We start from the raw sequence: 19397 nt of genomic DNA, 5'->3' as shown, positions 1-19397 counted from the left end.
GCTGATGTGGTTCCGTGGGCCTCATCTGCTGCCTGTCAGTCAGGCAGCCCAGCTGGCAGGTGTATTCCTGGCTCCCTTTCATCTGTAGTAAGAGACAGGCTGCAATTCTGTTTAGGTCTTTAGACTTTTGATGCTTGGTTTTAGCAGAATTTGCATTCAATTCAATTTATAGAAAAAAGATTGAAAGGAAAATGCAACTAGAGCTGGCCCAAAGACAGAGACATAGGAAAACAAACTCTGGGTGCACACTCCTTTCCTTGGCAGAAAAGCTGCTTGTGGCCTGCATGCAAAGTTCCAACTTGGGATCTTTAATGTTTCTGTGAATTTCCCTTAGTAAATTGCTACCTTATGCTACATCTATTCTATCAAATTACATAGTGTCAGGATGGTTTCCTTGGCACTGCATTCTGATCCTCAATACTGTTACGTGGCTCAGCAGGTCTCAGGCATTTTTTTCATCCAAGCTAGCCAATTTTTTCCTAAACTCCCTCCTGAGCACTCTTGGTTCAGTACTTAGCACAGTACTGAAGGCCAGGGTGTGCTCCTGGTAGCCACACTTTTTCAGAGGTAAAGATTGCTCCATAGCATGGGGGTGAAGTGCTGCAGGGCAGCGACCTCCAGGCAAGACCATGGGACTTTACTGACCTGTGTTTGCCCAGCCCTAAGCAGCGACCACACTATTTGCATCCTTCTCTCTCCCAAGTTATTATGGTTGTGCAGGAGCACAGTGAGTTGGAGCAACTCACCAGCTCAGCTGAACACTTACCTTTACTTATCCCTATTACTGTTGTTAGGGTAATTTTTCAGGTAGCACTCTAGGTCATTTGACCATTACTAGCATTGCTTGAAAAGCTGAATATTGCTTAAGGAAAACCTACCCCACTGAAGTTAATGGTAATATAATTTTAAAGTGGCTTGAGTTGACCACAAAGCAATGTCTTTGATCACATACCAAAGGAAATACACAGCCAATTGAAACACAGGTTTCTTGGTTGAAACTCTGCTGGTTTTGTCTCTTAGACTGAGAGACTATAAACAGGTTCTCATGTAAGTACAGGCCAAGCCTTCCCTTCAGTCCAAGTTCATCTCATACCAAAGCTCTGGAACAAAATCTCAGTGAGCTTAGCAAGCTAAAATCACCCACAGTGTGGACAAGTCCACGACTGCTGTCTGACTGCACCTTGCTCCACTATGTCAAAACAGCAGAGTCCTGAGTGTCCCAGAGAGACCCAACAACACAGCAGAGGATTTCCAGGTGGCTGAACTGCAAGGATCTGTGCCGTCAATATGAGCACATATGGTAATGGGGCAGGAATTTGGCCCATTTTCATCCAAATAGTATAAAAAAAGCCACAAAGTCCTCACACCAATTACAGTATTAAGCCATCCTCGAATTATAATTCACATTGTTGCTGGAAAACCAGTTGGGAAACAAAGAGCTGGTTCTTTTTTGTTGCTGTTTTTTGTTTTGGGTTTTTTTTTTTTTTTTTGTTTTTGTTTTGGTTTTGGTTTTGTTTTTAATCACTTGTGAGATATGAGTTATAAAACATGATTAAACTGAAAAGAGAACAGTTCTTTAGAAAACACAGAAGCAATTTTAGTACATTGGACAGAAATCTTTGATTCGAGGATTGCTTAGTCCAGTTTGCTTGGAACTCCACATGAGAGAATAAAATCAAGCAATAAATAATGCTAACAATGATTTTCCTATTTGAACATCTCCCAGCTGGTATAGTATGTTTGTGTTCTGTGATCTGCATGGATGTCCAGATTATTACCAAATCCCAAATTCCTGAAGTCAAGTTGTTTTCAACCCAATGTAAAACATACATTGTTTGGGATCTATATTATTTCCTTCCTCTTTCTGTAACACTATGGCTGTTCAGAGCAAAGCCTGGAGAGAATGGCTTGAAATATTACTCTTGTTTTCTCAAATTAGCTCCTGCCTTGATGGACAGTGTCAACACACCTTTGGGAATGCTGCAAGAACTCTCTGTGCTTCTGAGCTGTCAAGAAGTTCAAGGAGTAGAGGGTGGCATGTGAAAATTAAAGCTAATTATGAATAATGACATTATTAGTGGTGAGGAGGAGTCCCTGGCATGTTTTGTAGAGATTTTTCAATTACTTCATTGCATAATTCATGTTCTTTGAACAATGAATCAGCACATTAAAAAAAAAAAAACACTGAAGAAACTAGTCAAAAATGTGCACTGAAATTGTGGTGAGTTGTAGACACAAGATTAGCTACTGAGGAAACAAACTTGTCTTTTCAGATACTGCACTTTTCCTTCCTGTAAAAATCCTGAGCAACAGGGTCTAGAGTCCACAGCCAGTAAACAGGGAAATGTCTTAGTGCCACTAACTTCAGAAAAATATTCTTGTAATTGTGTGGTGCTCCTTCTGGAGTGAAATTGTCAAAAACACAGGAGGTCCAGCTCTCATCTCCCACTGTAGTATCAAGGAAACTTTCTACCATTGCAAAGAAACATCTCTGCTCTCCAAGATTGTCATTTACTTTCATCTACTTGCAGCTGTGCATGAAAGCTGTTTTTCTGAGGCTCTTGAAGATATGATCTAGGAGAAAACCTCTTACCTGCATTTCAGGTTGTGTCATCTTCTTGACCAGGCTAAGCATAAAATTACAAAAAATATGTGTCTCCAACAGAGTATTTAATATCTTATCCTTCTTCACATCATGTATGGTCTAATTTCATGTGTAGACAGCTTCTGCTTCTAGTAAAATGTGAAATTTGTATTACTAAAATAAGATTTAGGTAAAAATCAATATTTCAGTTAATTTTATACCTGCATGCTAGTTAAATTTCACAGAACTCCTATGAGGTAGGTAATCCTCACTTTAACCTTTGGGAATGAGAAATATGAAGAAGTCATAGTCATCTCCCTCAGCTGAAGCCCTTTATTTAGAAGAGTTTCATTTTAGATAGTAAAGTAATCAGCAGTTTAGCTGTGGAACATTTTTAAAATTCTGTGAACTGTGAGCAAATGCCATAGAAGTGGATGGAACAACAGGAGCAGGTCTGTTTTGAAATGTCAGTGGCTGTTGTCATTTTGACTGTATTAGCTAAACCCTAAACTGAAATAAACTAAAAAAAATCAAATTATCAGTCCAGAAGAATGAACACTTCATTGTTTCTTCCAGTTTTGTTAGCAGTATTGCTTAGATACAAGATTAGATGTTCACTCTCCTAGAATTAGTTTTAGGGGGCCTAGGTTGCCTATGTCTCACAAGGTATAAGGAAAAGCTTTTTCTCCCTGAATGTGGTCAAACATTGGAACAGGTTGTCTAGAAAGGTTGTGGATTCTTCATCTTTGGAAATATTCAAAACCCAGTTGGACGCAGTCAAATTGTCACTGAATATCCTGAGTTGGAAGGGACCCACAAGGATCATTGAGTCCATCTCCTAGCCCTGCACAGCACAATCCCCAAGAGTCACTCCATGTGTCCAAGGGCATTGTCCAAACACTTCTTGAGCTCTGTCAGGCTGGTGCTGTGACCACTGCCCTGGGGAGCCTGTTCCAAATGCCCAAACAGCCTCTGGGTGAAGAACCTTTTCCTAATATCCAAACTAAACCTCCCCTGACACAGCTTCAGGTCATTCCTTCAGGTCCTGTCACTGGTCACCACAGAGAAGACATCAGGGTCTGCCCCTCCTCTTCCCCTCACAAGAAGCTGTAACAGCAATGAAGTCCTCCCTCAGTCTCTTCCAGGCTGAACAGACCAAGTGCCCTCAGCCATTCCTCACACGGCTTCCCCTCAAGGCCCTTCACCATCTTTGTAGTAGTTCCGGGCAACCTGCTGTACCTGACCATACTTTGAGCAGAAGGCTGGACTAAAGACCTCCAGAGTCCATTCCAACCTCAGAAATTCCATGATTTCTAGTTTGCTCTGTAGTTTTGTTAAATCCATCCCTATTTTCCCTGACAACATGCTGTTTTTTTCTTCCTGAGAATCAGGGGACAGACATACAACTGAAGTCCAGTTAAGGGTCCAAAATCTTTCTTCTGTCAGATCTGGTCTGAGCACAATCAATACACTTAACAGGAAGAATAGAAACATAGAATCGTTTATTCGTAATTTCCAATTACCTTTAAGGTCATTGAGTCCAGCTGTTAATTCAGCACTGCCAAGTCCATCGCTAAACCATGTCTCTAAGCACCGCATCTACCTGTCTTTTAAATACATCCAGGGTATTAAATACATCCATAGTGATTCAGCTACTTACCTGGGCAGCCTGGTCCATTTAATTCAAATTAAAACACAGTGTAAAACATATAAAATAATAAAACAAGAAAAATATGAACTCTACTCACACAAATATGTACTGTTTCTATGAAAGGGAGATAGAAGTAAGATTTAGAATAAAATTCAGAAATCATAACTTTCATGGCCATTAACTGGTCATGTGACACTCTAGGTATTTAGCCAAAAAATTAGTAGTAAGGGGTACTTTAAGACATGAACTTCTAATAAGGAACAAAGTTAGCGACGTTTTATCTAAAGCAAGGAAACTTAGTTTTATAGTAACAAAGTTTCTAGAATACCCTCTGTGAAGATGACAGTTTGGTTTCTTCTGTAGCCTACAGAAGGTCAAACCATCTTCTCAGTTCCATGAATTGCATTCTGATCATCAGGATGTACATCAGTTTGGAGTAAAGGTACTTCTTTCTTTGTTAAGAGGCTCCACAAGTTTTATCCAAACACTCTTTTACATAAAATTCATGTGAGTGCTTGGCCTAGGGACTGTATCTAAGCGCTCTCTTTTCAGATAAATCCCTGATCACAAAGCTGCATCACACCCTTTGTGTAAATGGAGTGCCTCTCTCCTAACCAGCCCTCCCCAGGCAATCTATGAAGGCTTCATGAAAAGGCTGGGAATGACAAAAAGAGGAGAGCTCTCCAAACATCATTGATTAGAAGGTGACCAAGAAAGTCTTCCACTTCCACAGCTGTTTCATCACAGAAGGAAAAAATAAGGCTACTGTACTTAGAAAAAACAAAACAAAACAAAACCCACCTTTTTTCTTCAAAAGATGATTTTAGGATCTGACAGGGAAATAACAGAAGGCCTTTCTACTGCCTGTAATCAGATACAGAAAGTCCAAGAAAGGAGAACTATTTGAGATTTTTCTTCGCGCTTTACATTCGGATTGCTAACTAGATGGACCTTCTTTATGTTACTTTGAAGGAACTAACTCTCCTAAATGCCTTTATGGGGAATTTAGGATCCATCCTAAGGTTCTGGAATTCACTCTCAGTTCAGCTTCATACCATGTAGTAAGTGTTAGGTATCAAGTGCTTTATTAAAATTGACCCTAGGTGATTAATGTAAGATGTCAAAATGAATCAGTAGATGGACAATTGAAAGATGTCAAATTTTGTGAATCTGGTCACAGCAACAGTGAATGATACTTATGAAGGAAACTCATCATTCTCTCTAACAGTTGTAACCAGATCAGCAGCCAGACCTTGTCAGCCAGTTGTTCTTGCAAAAGGAAATTCATATGGTAATATGCAGTATAACTCCTCTGTGGATAGAAACTACATATACAAGGATTCATGTTAACATCTAGAACAGAAGGAAGGCCTTCTTAGACATTATAAATATCAGCACTCATCATTGTATGTAAGTAGATAATTAGGGTAATTATTCCAAATTAGCAGCTGCAAGCCCTGCAGATGGGAATTTCAGGGGCTGGTAACTATTGTAAGATAAAATTTCTGCAAGTTGCAAAGCCCTTTCCATATTTTGGAAGATGTGTATTTAATCACCCTCATACATGATGTTAATTTTTTTTTTTTAATATCTCAAAATAAAAAGCTTTCCTGCACTTACGTAATGCTTTTGCTTTTCTTTAAAGCTATGTTGAGGTTTGAGATAGCCTGGATTTGGAAAGATTTTTCCAAGTATTTAACCTATCAAATAAACAAAGAACTAGGCTGAACTGGGACTCAAATTTTGCTTCTATTCTCAGTCCACGAGGAAAAACAATGTCAAGGGCCCTTTCTTTTTTTTCTTCTTCCTTTTTTTCTTTTTTGGTTTTTTTTTTTTTTTTTTTTTTTTTTTTTTTTTTGTTGTTTCTTTTTTTTTTCTTTTTATTTTGAAGATGGCAAAAGGACTCCAGCTGTTGTCCAAAGCTCTGGATGAAACCTTCTGAGAAAACACATGGTCAAACTTCCTCACCAGGTTCCAGAATCATTTTCACTGTGCTCAGTGTATTGTGCTCCTTTAAATGGCTTAAGGGCAAAAAAAAAATCGTACAAAACCCAGATATTTTAATTGTGAATAATGCTGAAAGAACTAGAAATGCTTCTGTGATATCCAATGAGTTGTTCTGATTAGAAAGGGATTCTTCTTGTCTTGTCTACCATGAGCACATCACACCACAAATGGAGCAGGACTTCTTGGGTTTTTAGCTTTGGTCTTTAGTTGTTATGTGAATTCATATAACTTATGAATACAGACAGCAAAAGAAATGCAATCAACAGAAACAGTAATGCACATAACTGTAAGGTTTGTCCTTATCACAGTGATGAAGTTTAATTTTTTAGATACTTTAATGTACAAAATCAGTCATTCCTATCTTTTAAAATAAGATTGCAACTTCAATCAACAAATAAGCCTGTGTTGTACTCATTTAAATCCAGTCCTTATCTATTTATTTGAACATGGAATTTCAGACAAAATAAAGTTGAGAAAGTAATAATTTTCTGCATTTGAATAAGTAAAAGGTTATTGATCAATGCCTTTTTAAACTTTCTATTTAATTATCTTTGAAGTAAAATGAAGGAAAGAAGTTTCAAGCCTAAATAATTATTCTATGAAAAAGTTATGAGGGGATTTTTTTAGAAAATAATATTAAGAAATGTTAATTCAGCTTTAGTATTGAAAATTTAACAGTACACCTTGTAGTGGACCTATGTAGATGTCAGTAACTGCTTTTTTGGCATTTGGATTTTGGCTTTAGCCATGCTGACATACATTTAATAAAGAATATTTAAAAATAAGAGTGTGTTTGTATGATATAAAGTAATAAAATAGCTCTCTAATTCAGATTTTTATAGAGTTGTCAGCTGTAGATTAAAAATTCAAATGCTGAATTTAATGTATACATATTTAGTATTTTAAACGACTGGCTATGACTACTATGACTACATGTAAATGATTTTTTAAGTATCATAGAATCATAGAAAACAATCTTGCAGCATTAATCTTATACATGTTAGGTCTGAGAAAAGAAATGAGAATGATGTATCACACTTACAGGCTTCAAGTTTGGGAAGATTTTCGATGCTTCCTTTCCAATCACCATCCAAAGCTGAATAAAGGGAAAAGTTTGTTTCTTTGCATGATGTAACCCATATTTCACTTAGATTCATGCTCTGTCCTATTACTTTGTATAAGAACATGACTTTTTTTTTTCTCTGATAGTTATCTCTAACATTTTTCTGATATGTGCAATCTATTTCATCTCTTCTTATCTGACTTCATCTTCAGTCTTTTATTTTCTTTTTTCTGTCTCAAGCTTGGGCTTTTAAATTTAGTATCTCTCTTTTTACTTGTTCATCCCCTTTTAAAACTTCATTTCTCCCTTAATCCCTTTTTAGGACTCAAAGCCCCAGGTCTGTTCACCTGGTGTGCGTGGCTAATTCATCTGTCTTGAAAGGGCTGTAGATGGCAAGCAGATCATGTTAATTATTTAAACCCAGTCTCCAAGACTGCTGAAACCAATGGGAGCATTTGCTTCAGCTCCACAGTGAACTCTGTCTATAGAAGCTTTCAAATATGTTTGACTTGAAAATCTTTATTTGACATCCTGCTTTGCAGAAACTACTAAATATATGTTTAATTGAGATTTCAGACTTATAGTATATTAGTAAATAAAGACATTAAACTGCTTAATATAGATGGAATCATAATGTTGATAAAGGATTTGAAGCTGCCAAGGACATCTGCCTTGGTCCATTGATGAACTCTGTCATATCCTACTTTTTAACCATGAGTCCTTATAATGTATTACAGAGAGTTGCCTATATCTTTAAAACAAATTAAATGCATAAGTGTGTTTCTGGATTAGAGCCAGAGGACTCCGCACCTTGGAAGATTAAATAAAAAATTTAAAAAAAAAAAATCAATACTGGCAGAGACAGGCTGTGTTTAATCATAAGCATTGAAACAAGGCTGATTTCACTTTGGATTAAAGAATCCACTCCTGCTCAATTCTTTGGTAATTTGTGGTGCAGAGAAATTTCCATCCACCAGCTGTGGATTATCTGACTACCAATTTTACCATTTGGAAATCCACCTGAACTTCATAAAGGCAGCTGCAATCCTTCAACCACACGCATTATTTAACTGGTTGAATTTCTGATCTATTACAGTCTCTATCAACCATTTTGCAGTTTCTAAATAGAAAAAAGAAAAATTACCACTTTTTCTTTTTTTTTTTTTCCACAGAAGTTTGCCCTAAATCCTATTCCTATCCATTTATGCCAAGATCATGGCATAGTTTTTCTGAAATATGTCATTCACCTCCCTGAAAGCCCCTTATAAGGACTGCTGGTAATAAACCCCAAAGTGCTCAGCTTTCAATGAGTTTTATGTCTGAGATACCTGATTAATTTACTGTTATCAGATGAAAATCTATGTGCAAACTTTAAGCTGCTTCCTGCAGTTTAGAGCGTATCTACAAATAGATATTGCAGCTCAACTCACAATCCATTACTTCATTGTTCCTTGGGTTCTAACATTTATAAACTGAAAATTTCTAACTCTGAAGTTGAAGTTAAATGGGAAAATCATTTAGGGTTCTTAGAATTCTCTTTCTTAGCAATCTGTTTCTGAAGAATGAAAAATTTGTTACTTGTCTTTGTAAAATTAATAATGGAAGGAAGTATTTAAACATATGAAAAGAATAAAGCACATTCTGTGTGTGTGTGTTTTATGGTCTCCGTTAGGTACCTCAGGATGAATGGGGAGGATACCCAGCTGGTGGGAAAGATGACGAGATCCCATGCAGAAGAATGAGAAGTGGAAGCTATATTAAGGCCATGGGAGATGAAGAAAGTGGAGATTCTGATACTAGCCCCAAGACATCACCAAAATTATCAGTTCGACCAGAGTCATTATTAAAATCCATTGGGCAAAGACCACTTGGAGATCATCAAAAGTAAGCTTCACTACACCTTTCTGGAAGTTGTCATGACCTGGATAACTTTTATTTGTGTCTTATGGGCAATGGTCAGCTTCCATAGGAAAAAATATCTGTAGTTTAAAAGGTAATTTTTTTGGCTTCATTTTAACTTAGTTACAGTTTCTTGTGGTTACTGGATGAAAACCTGATATCTTCTTCCATCCATGAAATAAATCTTCTACTTCTGAATGAGTTTGTTATGTTTACTGAAGGAAATGTATACATATTTTATGAAAAAAGTTCAAAGTTCAGGGTTTTTTTTCTCTAGAAGGTTTGGTATATAATACAATTTTTGTTATTTCATTGCTTTCTCTGAAATAGAAAATATACTCTATTCTATACTAGATATACTCTATACTCTTTTCTATACTATATATAATATTAAATATGTAATTGTACCATATATTGGGCATTTTACTCCTTTTTTATCAGTGCAATGCCTATGTATCGGCTATACTGTATCATACTCATTTAAACACATTGTGGAGGGTTTTGTTTGACCGGGTTATTATTCATTCATCCTATCATTCATATTACCTACAATATGGCCTATTAAATAAGTAAAGCAAATCTTAAAACTACAGGGAAGTATGTAGATATATATATTTTCCAATAGATCTTTATTTTCCTCTCCTTTGTATCTTTTCAATATATCATTTTATAAGTAAACAGTAAATATTCTTGTCAGGAGAGTTTCAAAGTGGTAGCCTGATTTAAAATCTGCAGATTCTATTAATTTGACTGGGTGTTTCCATGGGTTATCAAAGTTATCTTTTTGCCTGGGATATAAACTAAAGAAATTAAGAGTGAAATCTTGGACCAAGTGTTGTTTATTGTTCTGTAGGTAATATCATATGGCTTACCATAGTGACTCACCTTTTCATAAAACAAAATAAAACAAAAATCATAGGCAAAAATCCTTTTGGCTTAATTAAATTGAATTATTTGCCTTGCAAACTGCAAGAAAGTCACCAATTTTCACTATTATTGAAGAGAAGAGTTTCCAACTTCATTGCTTCATATTGTACTGGCCCAGCCACTGCCTGGCTGAGTTCTGGGCACTGTTGTAGGCCAGGGATCATTCCCAGAGACAGTTTGTTTGCAGTCATTCCAGTTTTGGAGGGGATGTCTTATCTTATTCATGCCACAAACTGAAATCTTTTTCAAGACAGTCTTCTAACTTTCCAAGCACGTAGATCAAATAAAATATATTCTATGCTGTTTTTGTATCCAGCTATGGTTGGGCCTCCCACAAGGGAATCTGAGTAGCAGCACAAATTTTCCAGTGAGTGACAGGTCTTGGTGGCTGCCCTAGACCACTGCAGCTTATAAACACATTCAGACAGCAATTAAACATAACTAAACATACATATTCAGATAAGGAATATATTTCAATTAAGAAAGTATTCTGATTTGTTAAATCATGAAGGCAGGTGGTTATTAGTAGGCTAATACCAAATGTTGTGTCTTCTGTCAGTTTTCCATGTATTGCAAATACACCACTCAGAATTTAATTGATTAAAGCACGGGTGCACTGCTGATGCATGTACTAGGTTTGACAACTGTGCTTGTTCATGGCCCCAGAGGATTTCATGCCATAGTTACCACTAACCAGTCAGAAAAGAAGGAAGACTTTTGTAATACTGTAAAATACTGTAAAATATTATTAGAGGTTCTGTTGAAAATCTGTCACTAGCACTGGACTAAGAATAGTTGCCCCTGCTGACAGGTATCTTTTAAGTCCTCAGTTTTTCCTTAAACTGAAGGGCAAAACCTTGAATCTACCAGCCTAATATTCACAGGTTTTTCCAGTAGACTTCAAGCAGAAATGTGACAACTATTTTGGTTCTTGTAAGCCTTTCTTGCAAAAATCTACAGATTTCAGCAATCCTAAAGGCAGACAGAAAATCTCTTGTTGCACAGAAATACAAAGTGCTGATCCTAAACTTGGGTTTTCACCACAAGCCATCTCCTCCCAGTATCTCTGTCTCCCTGTCCCTGTGGTTGCCTTTTCTGTCTGGTGGATGTCTATGAATGATACAGCAATGGATAATGGTTATGGAGCCTTCCTTCCTCCCCCAGCATAGCTCAGTAATCCCCACTGCATGCTGAGCACCATTTGTACCACTGATCGTGCTGCTGAACTAGAAGCCAGGGCTTTGAGCAGCATTCCTGCATGTATAGCAGGGCTGAACAATATTTCTGGCATGTGTTATGAGAAATTACATAATTCAAGATGTCAGCTGCATTAGCTGGCTTTTTTCCTTGTTTACCCATATGGAGAGAGCTAGTGCACAGAAATAAAATGGGGGTTTAATTCTCTTAGTTCTCTGCTGGGGCGACAGGGTAGCTCAGAACTGGGGTCTGCCAGACCACCAGTAGACTTGTAATAAAAGCTGAATATTGATGGTTTTGGCAGTATAAAAACATTTATTGGCTGCAAAACAAAAGTAGATGGATTTCATAAGAAAAAACCTACTTTTCCTTCACTATCCTGAATACGATAAAATGAAAATTAGAACAGCTTTCACCTAACCTTCAACAGACGTTTGACATGTGTGCATTTCTCCTCTGAGTACTATTAGGCATCTTTGCAAGGATTTTTTTTCCCATTTAAATTCTGTTTCTGCTTCGACAAAAGTAAGCCTTATTTTACTGGGTTGTGTTGTTCAAAGATCCAGCAAATTGAACATTAAAAGTTTCTAAACAATAAAAATGCATTTTTGCATCTGAATAAATAAATAGAAATAAATAAATAATATAATAGAAGTATTAAAATTCTGAAATAATATCTTTTAAGTTGCTTCTGGAAAGGAGTATATTTTACTCCAAGCTGTGGGGGGGGAGGGTAAAAAAAAAACAGAAGTGCATAGTCTGCCACTGCTGGTTTATAAAGCTGACAGAAGCAGGTCATACACCCAACCATAGTCTTCTGATCACCACCTCTGTCAGAGAGAGAGCACAGCCAGCAGCATCCTCAGCCCACCTCCAGCCTGGGCCACCTGTCTCACCTCCGGATAGTGCCAAGACATGGTTCAGGGACCAGATCTGTTGGATGCAATCACTCCCACTGTAGGATAGGGAAGCTTGGCCAAAGGGTCAGGTAATGGACCTAGCTTATTTCTGAGTATAGCTGTAGCATAAAGCGGCTCAATTTTTTTCTGAACTTTTCAAAAATTAAATGCACCTAAATATCTAGATGACTCACTGAAGATAAATGAACTTCAATTCTTTCTTTATGTTTCAAAAAACTAAACAGTATGTTGCATGACTTAGTCCAATAACATCAAGTTAAAGGCAGTATAACTTATTAGTATTATTAGGAAATTGCATTTGAGCAAATTATAATGTAATCAGACTTGCTGTAGTGGAGACAGGACACATACCTGAATCTACTTCCTTTCAACTTTTCATTTTCTTGGAATGGTGTCAGAAGTCCTATTTAATGTGGAAATTATGTTGACTCACAGTAGCCCTGGGGAAAAAAAAAATGTTGGTGTTTTTTTTTAATTATTTTTCACTGTGGTTATACAAAATTGTTCAGATGTCAGTTTTGGTATGCTAGAGCAGCAAGCCCTTCTATTCAGTCCATTGTTTTCTGCTGTGCTGTGATGCTACTGAAGATGAAGTTAAACAGTGTTGGAAGGCAGTAGTTTGTAGAAGGTATGCCATATACTGCTAGGCATTTTCATTTACATTAAAGATCAAAACAACTGATCAGTTTATGGAATGGATAGCTGAAACAAAGTTCCCTGTCCTAAATAAGTTTTGTGCAATCCTGGGAGAGAGATTGACCCACATGATTTGTAAGGGTATCCTTTCATTCATCCATCATTTCCTAGGAAATGTCATTTTTCTTAATTTATGACAAAACCAAGCAAAGCTGAGATGGAAGCATCAGAGACACTAGGATCCAGAACACAAAGTTGAAAATAAAACAGAAATTTTATACTCTGGAATAGGGGGGTAATTCTGAAAAACTGAATATAATATGGTTATGTGATGCTTTTCATTTTCAGGAAAAAAAGTACTTAATATACTGATTATGTAAATGAACAGAATAATACTATAGAAATAGCAAATCCTGTTTTCAGTATCTCCTTTTTGAAGTGTTATGAAAGACTCTGAAAATCATCTCACCATGTAGTCAAAAGTAATAACAATAGCATTTAGCCCAAAGTAAATACACTCTATTTGAAGATCATACTGGTATCACTCACACAAATGAAGAGTCATGCTGTGCTGAAGTTTTCCATTATGCTCTGAAGTGACTCACAGGAAACGATGAAGATTAAATAGGTTAAGCTACAGTAAAATAAACTCAGTGACAGCAATGCGTACTCTTGTTTTGTAAACCTCTAATGGCAGACTTTTCTGTTTCTGGTAGCCCAGACACCTTAAGCTGATGGGTGGGCAGACAGAAAGACGTGTGAGCACAGAGGTAGTACAAAAATGTAGTGCTTCAATGAGGAAGGGAGTCTGCCATAGTACAAATTATTTGGCAAACTATCACAGTACAATACCAGTGATACTTCAAGTTGTCTTGACAACACAAGATTAAGTTTTTCTCTTAATACTCAGCCAGATTTTGGCCACTGTATGGAATGAGTATCTTAAATTATGAATCACACTCACAGAGAGACAGCATCTGTGCCTCCCTCAGATGTTTAACATCTCCATTTTGTAGGTTTTTTACACCCATAGCACACCTGAAGAGCACGATGCATGTCCATATTTCAGCCACTCTTACTCACAGCCTGGTGAGTCACCACTCAACACAAACCACTTCATTTATATTGTTAGTTAATATGTGTAAAACCTGAAATGGTTGACGTGTTTTCTGGGCTCATAGTAAACCAGAGTGAAAGAATGATCTTTCGCTGCTCTCCCTCTTTTCAGAGTGAGAGATTGCATCTATCCACAGCCACGCTAACTTAATACTTATCTGGACTGTTATCCCAGGCATGACCATGTTCTGTTCTGCAGACTTTTTTATGGCGACAAAAATGTTGCCAAAGCACACAGCAAGGGGATTAAACATCAACCAGATCTGACAGCCCTTAGCTGCCAGACCCCTTGGCTCAGCAGGAATCATGGAGTAGCACAGATTCCTCTAAGACACATGGGAAATCTCCATTAAAAAAAATAATAATCTTTCTATTTTCAACCATTTGTGATAACCATTACATGCTTACAACATGGGAAAGTGAAAGCCAAAAGAGAAGTTTGGAAGCAATGCATAAGACCAGCCTTGTGGGTTTTTATCCTTCTTTGCCCATGACAGTGCAGACTCCACTATTCTTCAGTGCCAAACAAATTCGTGGGTCTTTCTCCTAAGACACACCCCTTGGCAGGTGTACACAGAAAAGGCTGTGGGTAAGTGGGTGTGGGGGAGTGGGTGTGCTGCAGAAATGTCACAGTTTGAGAGTTAAAGCACACCTTCCTTGCTAGAGAAATTAGTGTCCTCTTTCAACATTATATCCATTGCTGTGCGCCACTGATCCAAGCCCTTTTTAATTTTTAAGGTAAGCTTCAATTTGCCATTAGCTCTTCTCCATTTTAAATTAGGAATAGTTTTGAAGCCATTCCTGAGAAATATTTGTAATAGAAGAGATGAAGAAAATCACTAGAAAAGGAACCCTCATCTTTTATATGTTTTTTATTTATCTTTGGGTTTTTTTTCCCCTCAATTTTCTGACTCTAAAAAGCCTCATTACACACTTCATTAGTAGCTTTCTGAGGCCCTATAGTGTAGTAGCATCTACTCAGAGTCTCTGAGGGGTGAAATTGGAGATTTACTGAGGACAGTTTGAGGGCTAATTACAAAGCCTTATCAACTAATAATGTAATCAGAGGGCCACTGGCCTGGTGATAGTCTTCTCTGCTGCAGTCAGTAAGATCTGGGTTAGATTAGGCTGCAGGGTTAAGAGGGAATGCTGATGAAGGGCAGACAGTCATCTGGCTACCTAGGAAACATCTTTTGTGGGGTCAAAAGACATCCCCATCTTTTCTTCATTTGCAGAATAATAGCAAATGCTCTTAAGCAGTGTTAGGCATCTTGTTCTCTGAGAAGTAGCATAGTGTGAAACATAGGGAGTCACTGAGCCTGGATCTCCTGCCTCATTTTAGTAAATACCAGCTTTATGTTGTAGAGCTGAAATGTATTACCCTAGATTAGGGATGGAAGGGGGATCCTAAGGCTCTACCCAAAGTCCAGAGTATTTTCAGGAATAAAGCAGGATTTTCTCAGAAAAATGCAATTACATGATGGATTGTGGTGAAAATGCAGTAAGATTCAGGTCAATATAACAAACACAAATAGTGACATCCAAGGGAAAATATGCTTCTGTTTTTTTGTGCCTATTTGTTTCTGCTTCTAACAAATATATTAGTTTTACTTTTCATTTGAAAAGGCTCAAAAGCTGATTTTCTCAATAAAATAACTAGGACTATAAAGGATGTGTACAGAAACAGTTCTTCAGGCAAGGATTTGAAAATTAAAATGCTTGTGGTTAAAAAAACAAAAATTTTTTTGTGTGTGTATATATATATATTCGCTTTTCCCAATTCTATACAATTGCTTCTCCAGAAATTACATCTCATTAATATCTTCAGCTTCAGCATGAAGGTCACTTATTTGCTTTAGATCTACTGGTTTTAATGGACTTACATGTGTGCTTAAATTAAGCTCATGTTCAGATGCTTTAATGAGTCCTGATAGCCCATAGTCTACACTTATTCTACCGAATTCGACTTTTTACATGTGTACATGCACCAAAAGCAAAAAGAAAAAAAATAAGTGAGATAGCTTCCTGAGGAAATTGATGAATATTTCAATTACACAAATGGATTTAGGAGCATATATCCAGTATTTGAGTTCTGCTTAGATCCACAGACCCATTTACTGAACTGTTACATTATGCTTTAAATGCCCTTTGAGTTTTTGCCCTAGCATCCGCCTGAATTTTGTTGATGCTGACTAGCTTGTTGCTTGCTTGCCAGGGCAAGCTCAAAATATTATATGGGAACAAGACTTTTAGGATTAGCTATAGATTAGCTATATGTGTAAATCTGTCACCTTTTTGAAAGTTTAGAGTTTAGATTTCTTGTAGCCTACTTTTTATATTACAGGAACATTTTGAGTGATTTGGAATACAGGCTTGGTTGAGCCTACATCCTCTCTATCTTTGCAAGGAGTGATCAAACCACCAGACTGTTTAACGATTCTGATGATTTCCTCTCATTCTCTTCTGGTTCATGTTGTACCAAATCCCTAAACATTTACTGACAGTAAGAGTTCTCTCCTACCAGTGATTAGTAGGCATTTCATAAGGATCGAAACAGCAGTCTCCACCTCTTTCCTAACATATTCCTGTAATAATGTTCAATATCTTTCAAGCACACTTTTTAAAAAGGTATGGGTCAATGATGAACTATCTAGGCATCTAAACTATTTCATTTCACCCAAATTCTCATATCTATCAGTGATCAAAGAGAAGCTTCTGACTGGCAAATATTAGAAAAGGAATTCTTTGCTACAGATGAATTTATGAGATTTATGTGCACTTTTGGTTTCCAAAGAGCCAGACTAAATGTGCTATTTGAAAGGGAGAATCAGACTTAATATCTACACTCTGAGTTCTCCAATGGGCTGCATGCAGGCACATCTGGGTGCCTTTGCAGAGCTCTATTGACTCCAGCAGGGCTCCATGGAGATGCAGTGTGACTCGCAGCTGCTATACAATAGCCCTGCTGGCTAAGCTTAATCATTAGATTCTGGTCGATGAGTTATTTCATGTATCTTGAAAGACATAGTTAAGATAGATCCAGATAGAGAAATGAATATCCATTGAAATGCAAATCTCTTAATAAAATAGGTTTTGATAACTGCCACTACTTTGATAATTCTAATGCACCTCCTTTTTAGGCACCCAAGATGAATTCTTTTACAAATTTTATCTTTTTTGTCCCAGAAAGATACTTCTGAATTGTATATTCTGATTTGAACAGAATTGATTGTACTTTCTTTAATGTTCCCATTCATTCTCACATTTTTACACAAATGCAGGCATGATCATGAAAATAAAAAGTTATGATTTTAGAATATGGCAATTCCAAAACTTAATTTGATGGAACATGGACTTTCTTTATATTGGATGCTCTCTGAATAAACCTGATAAACCCATTCAGAGTGAGAAGATGACCTTTTTGCTACAACTTTTAGAGGCCTCGGAAGACATTAATTCACTTTTGGTGCCTTCTTGACCCAGGGTGCACTGGTGACTGAACATTTGACAGAGAAAAGGTACTCTGGGAGTGATCTCTATTTTGAATTGAGTAGGTCAAGGAATGACCTTGGCAAGTGTATTGCTGGCATCACAATCATACTGTTTTAAACAATGGTATTAGGTTTATGATAAAGTTATGTGATGTCTATCACTTATTAGAAAATGCAGACAGTAAAATACAAAATGAAACCAGTGTGACTGGGATCTCCTGAGATTTCTTTCTCAGGAGTTATATAGTCCATTTTTCCCCTGGGGTTGTCTTGGCTGTCAAGTATGTCTGCTCAGGAATTAGAATTTGTAGGAAGAAGTTAGGGGGCTTCTAGCTTCTACCCTGTACTCGGCTGTAGTGGGTTAAACCACAACATCGGCACTGGTCATGCCACACTTCAATTCCCATATCGAGTTTTGGGCCTCTCATTTCAAGAAGGACATTGAGGTGCTGGAGCATGTCCAGACAAGGGCAGCAAGGCTGGTGAAGTGTCTGGAACACAAGTCCTGTGAGGAGCAGCTGAGGGAGCTGGGGTTGTTTAGCCTGGAGACGAGGAGGCTCAGAGGAGACCTTATCACTCTCTACAGCTGCCTGAAAGGAGGTTGTAGCCAGGCAGCGGTCAGCCCTTTCTTGCAGGCAACAAGTGACAGGACAAGAGGACACAGTCTTAAGCTGCACCAGGGGAGGTTTTACATTGGGCGTTAGGAAGAAATTCTTCACAGAAAGGGTAATTGGACATTGGAATGGGCTGCCAAGGGAGGTGGGGGGGTCACCGTTCCCTGTTTAAGGAAAGACTGGACATGGCACTCAGTTCTGTGGTCTAGTTGGCAAGGTGGTGTTAGGTCATAGGTTGACCTTGATCTCAGAGGCTTTTTCCAACCTACTTGATTCTGTGATTTTGTGATTTTTCTTTGTTGTTTTGACCCTGGACTAGCTATAAGATATTAAACCTTGCCATTTTCTAATTCTGGCATTTCAAGCTGTCCTAAAAGTAAAACAATATTGTTACCATACATACCTTTTCACCAAACGACAAAATGATTTGTCTTCAGAAAAACATGCAATGTTTGTGTAAGTCCTGGTGCAGTACTGTGCGTTGTAAATCTAGCTCACAGCAATACTTATCATGCAGCAGTGCCAAGAGACTTCAGGAGACACTCCACAAACCATCCTGGGTGTTCATCAGCATCTGATCTTGGTGATGACAGAGGACAGGCCGCGTGCTACACAAAGTGAAAGGTTTAGGCTGAGTAGTGTGAGGTGCTGTGGTGCACATTGCAGTGGGAAAGCCTTCAATCCTCCATCACCATACGTGAAGTCACTGTGCTACTTCAGACACTACCCATTGTCCCATAACCTTTCCAAAAGTTATCTAAAACAATGGAATTCAGGAAAAAAAAAATGAAATCATGTTAGCTCTCTCTTATTTATAAAGTATCTTACTCCTTTAACAAATGCACCATTAATGTAAAAGGAAATAGAAGGCTGAGTATTAGATTGCTGAAGATGAGGAAATAATAGTCTTTCTGCGATTGTTAGTTAATGCCCTTCCCTTATCATTAGTTAATGTGTTATTGTAGCTATTGGATTAGCCATCATTATTATTCCTTTCATTAAAACATGTTCTAAATAACTCGCTGGTTAGAAAGGCCTAAGTGGGGAAAAGATAAAGAGATCTAGACATGATTTTCCATCTCCTGAAATCTCTTCACAAACCTTATGTAGTGCTTTTTGATTGCAGTACAAGAAAACTCAAATTTCTTTCTACATTTTTGATATATGTTCTGTTAAGGATGACTACAAGACAAGGAAAAGCACAAATTTCAACTGGGGGGTTAGAGTCAAAAGAATTTTAAAAGGTCATCCTTTTTGTTTCTTTGGGTTTGGTTTTTTTTAGCACATCTTGT

At 37.5% G+C, this 19397-nt stretch overlaps 1 protein-coding gene across 9 annotated transcripts in view; it reads left to right on the top strand.

Annotated features, from left to right (window-relative positions):
* DLGAP2 (DLG associated protein 2) overlaps window positions 1–19397 on the top strand; it is a 449026-nt gene that overhangs the window by 375779 nt on the left and 53850 nt on the right. For all 9 annotated transcript variants that reach the window (XM_053938073.1, XM_053938076.1, XM_053938074.1 and 6 more), the window contains one exon: window positions 8978–9189. In XM_053938073.1, the coding sequence (XP_053794048.1) occupies window positions 8978–9189 (212 nt within the window). The remainder of the gene's footprint in view (window positions 1–8977; window positions 9190–19397) is intronic.

Source organism: Vidua chalybeata, chromosome 3 (genome assembly GCF_026979565.1).
Source record: "Vidua chalybeata isolate OUT-0048 chromosome 3, bVidCha1 merged haplotype, whole genome shotgun sequence".
Lineage (NCBI taxonomy): Eukaryota > Metazoa > Chordata > Aves > Passeriformes > Viduidae > Vidua > Vidua chalybeata.
The sequence above is the reverse complement of the archived record's forward strand: the minus strand, read 5'-3'. Positions and strand labels throughout refer to the sequence as shown.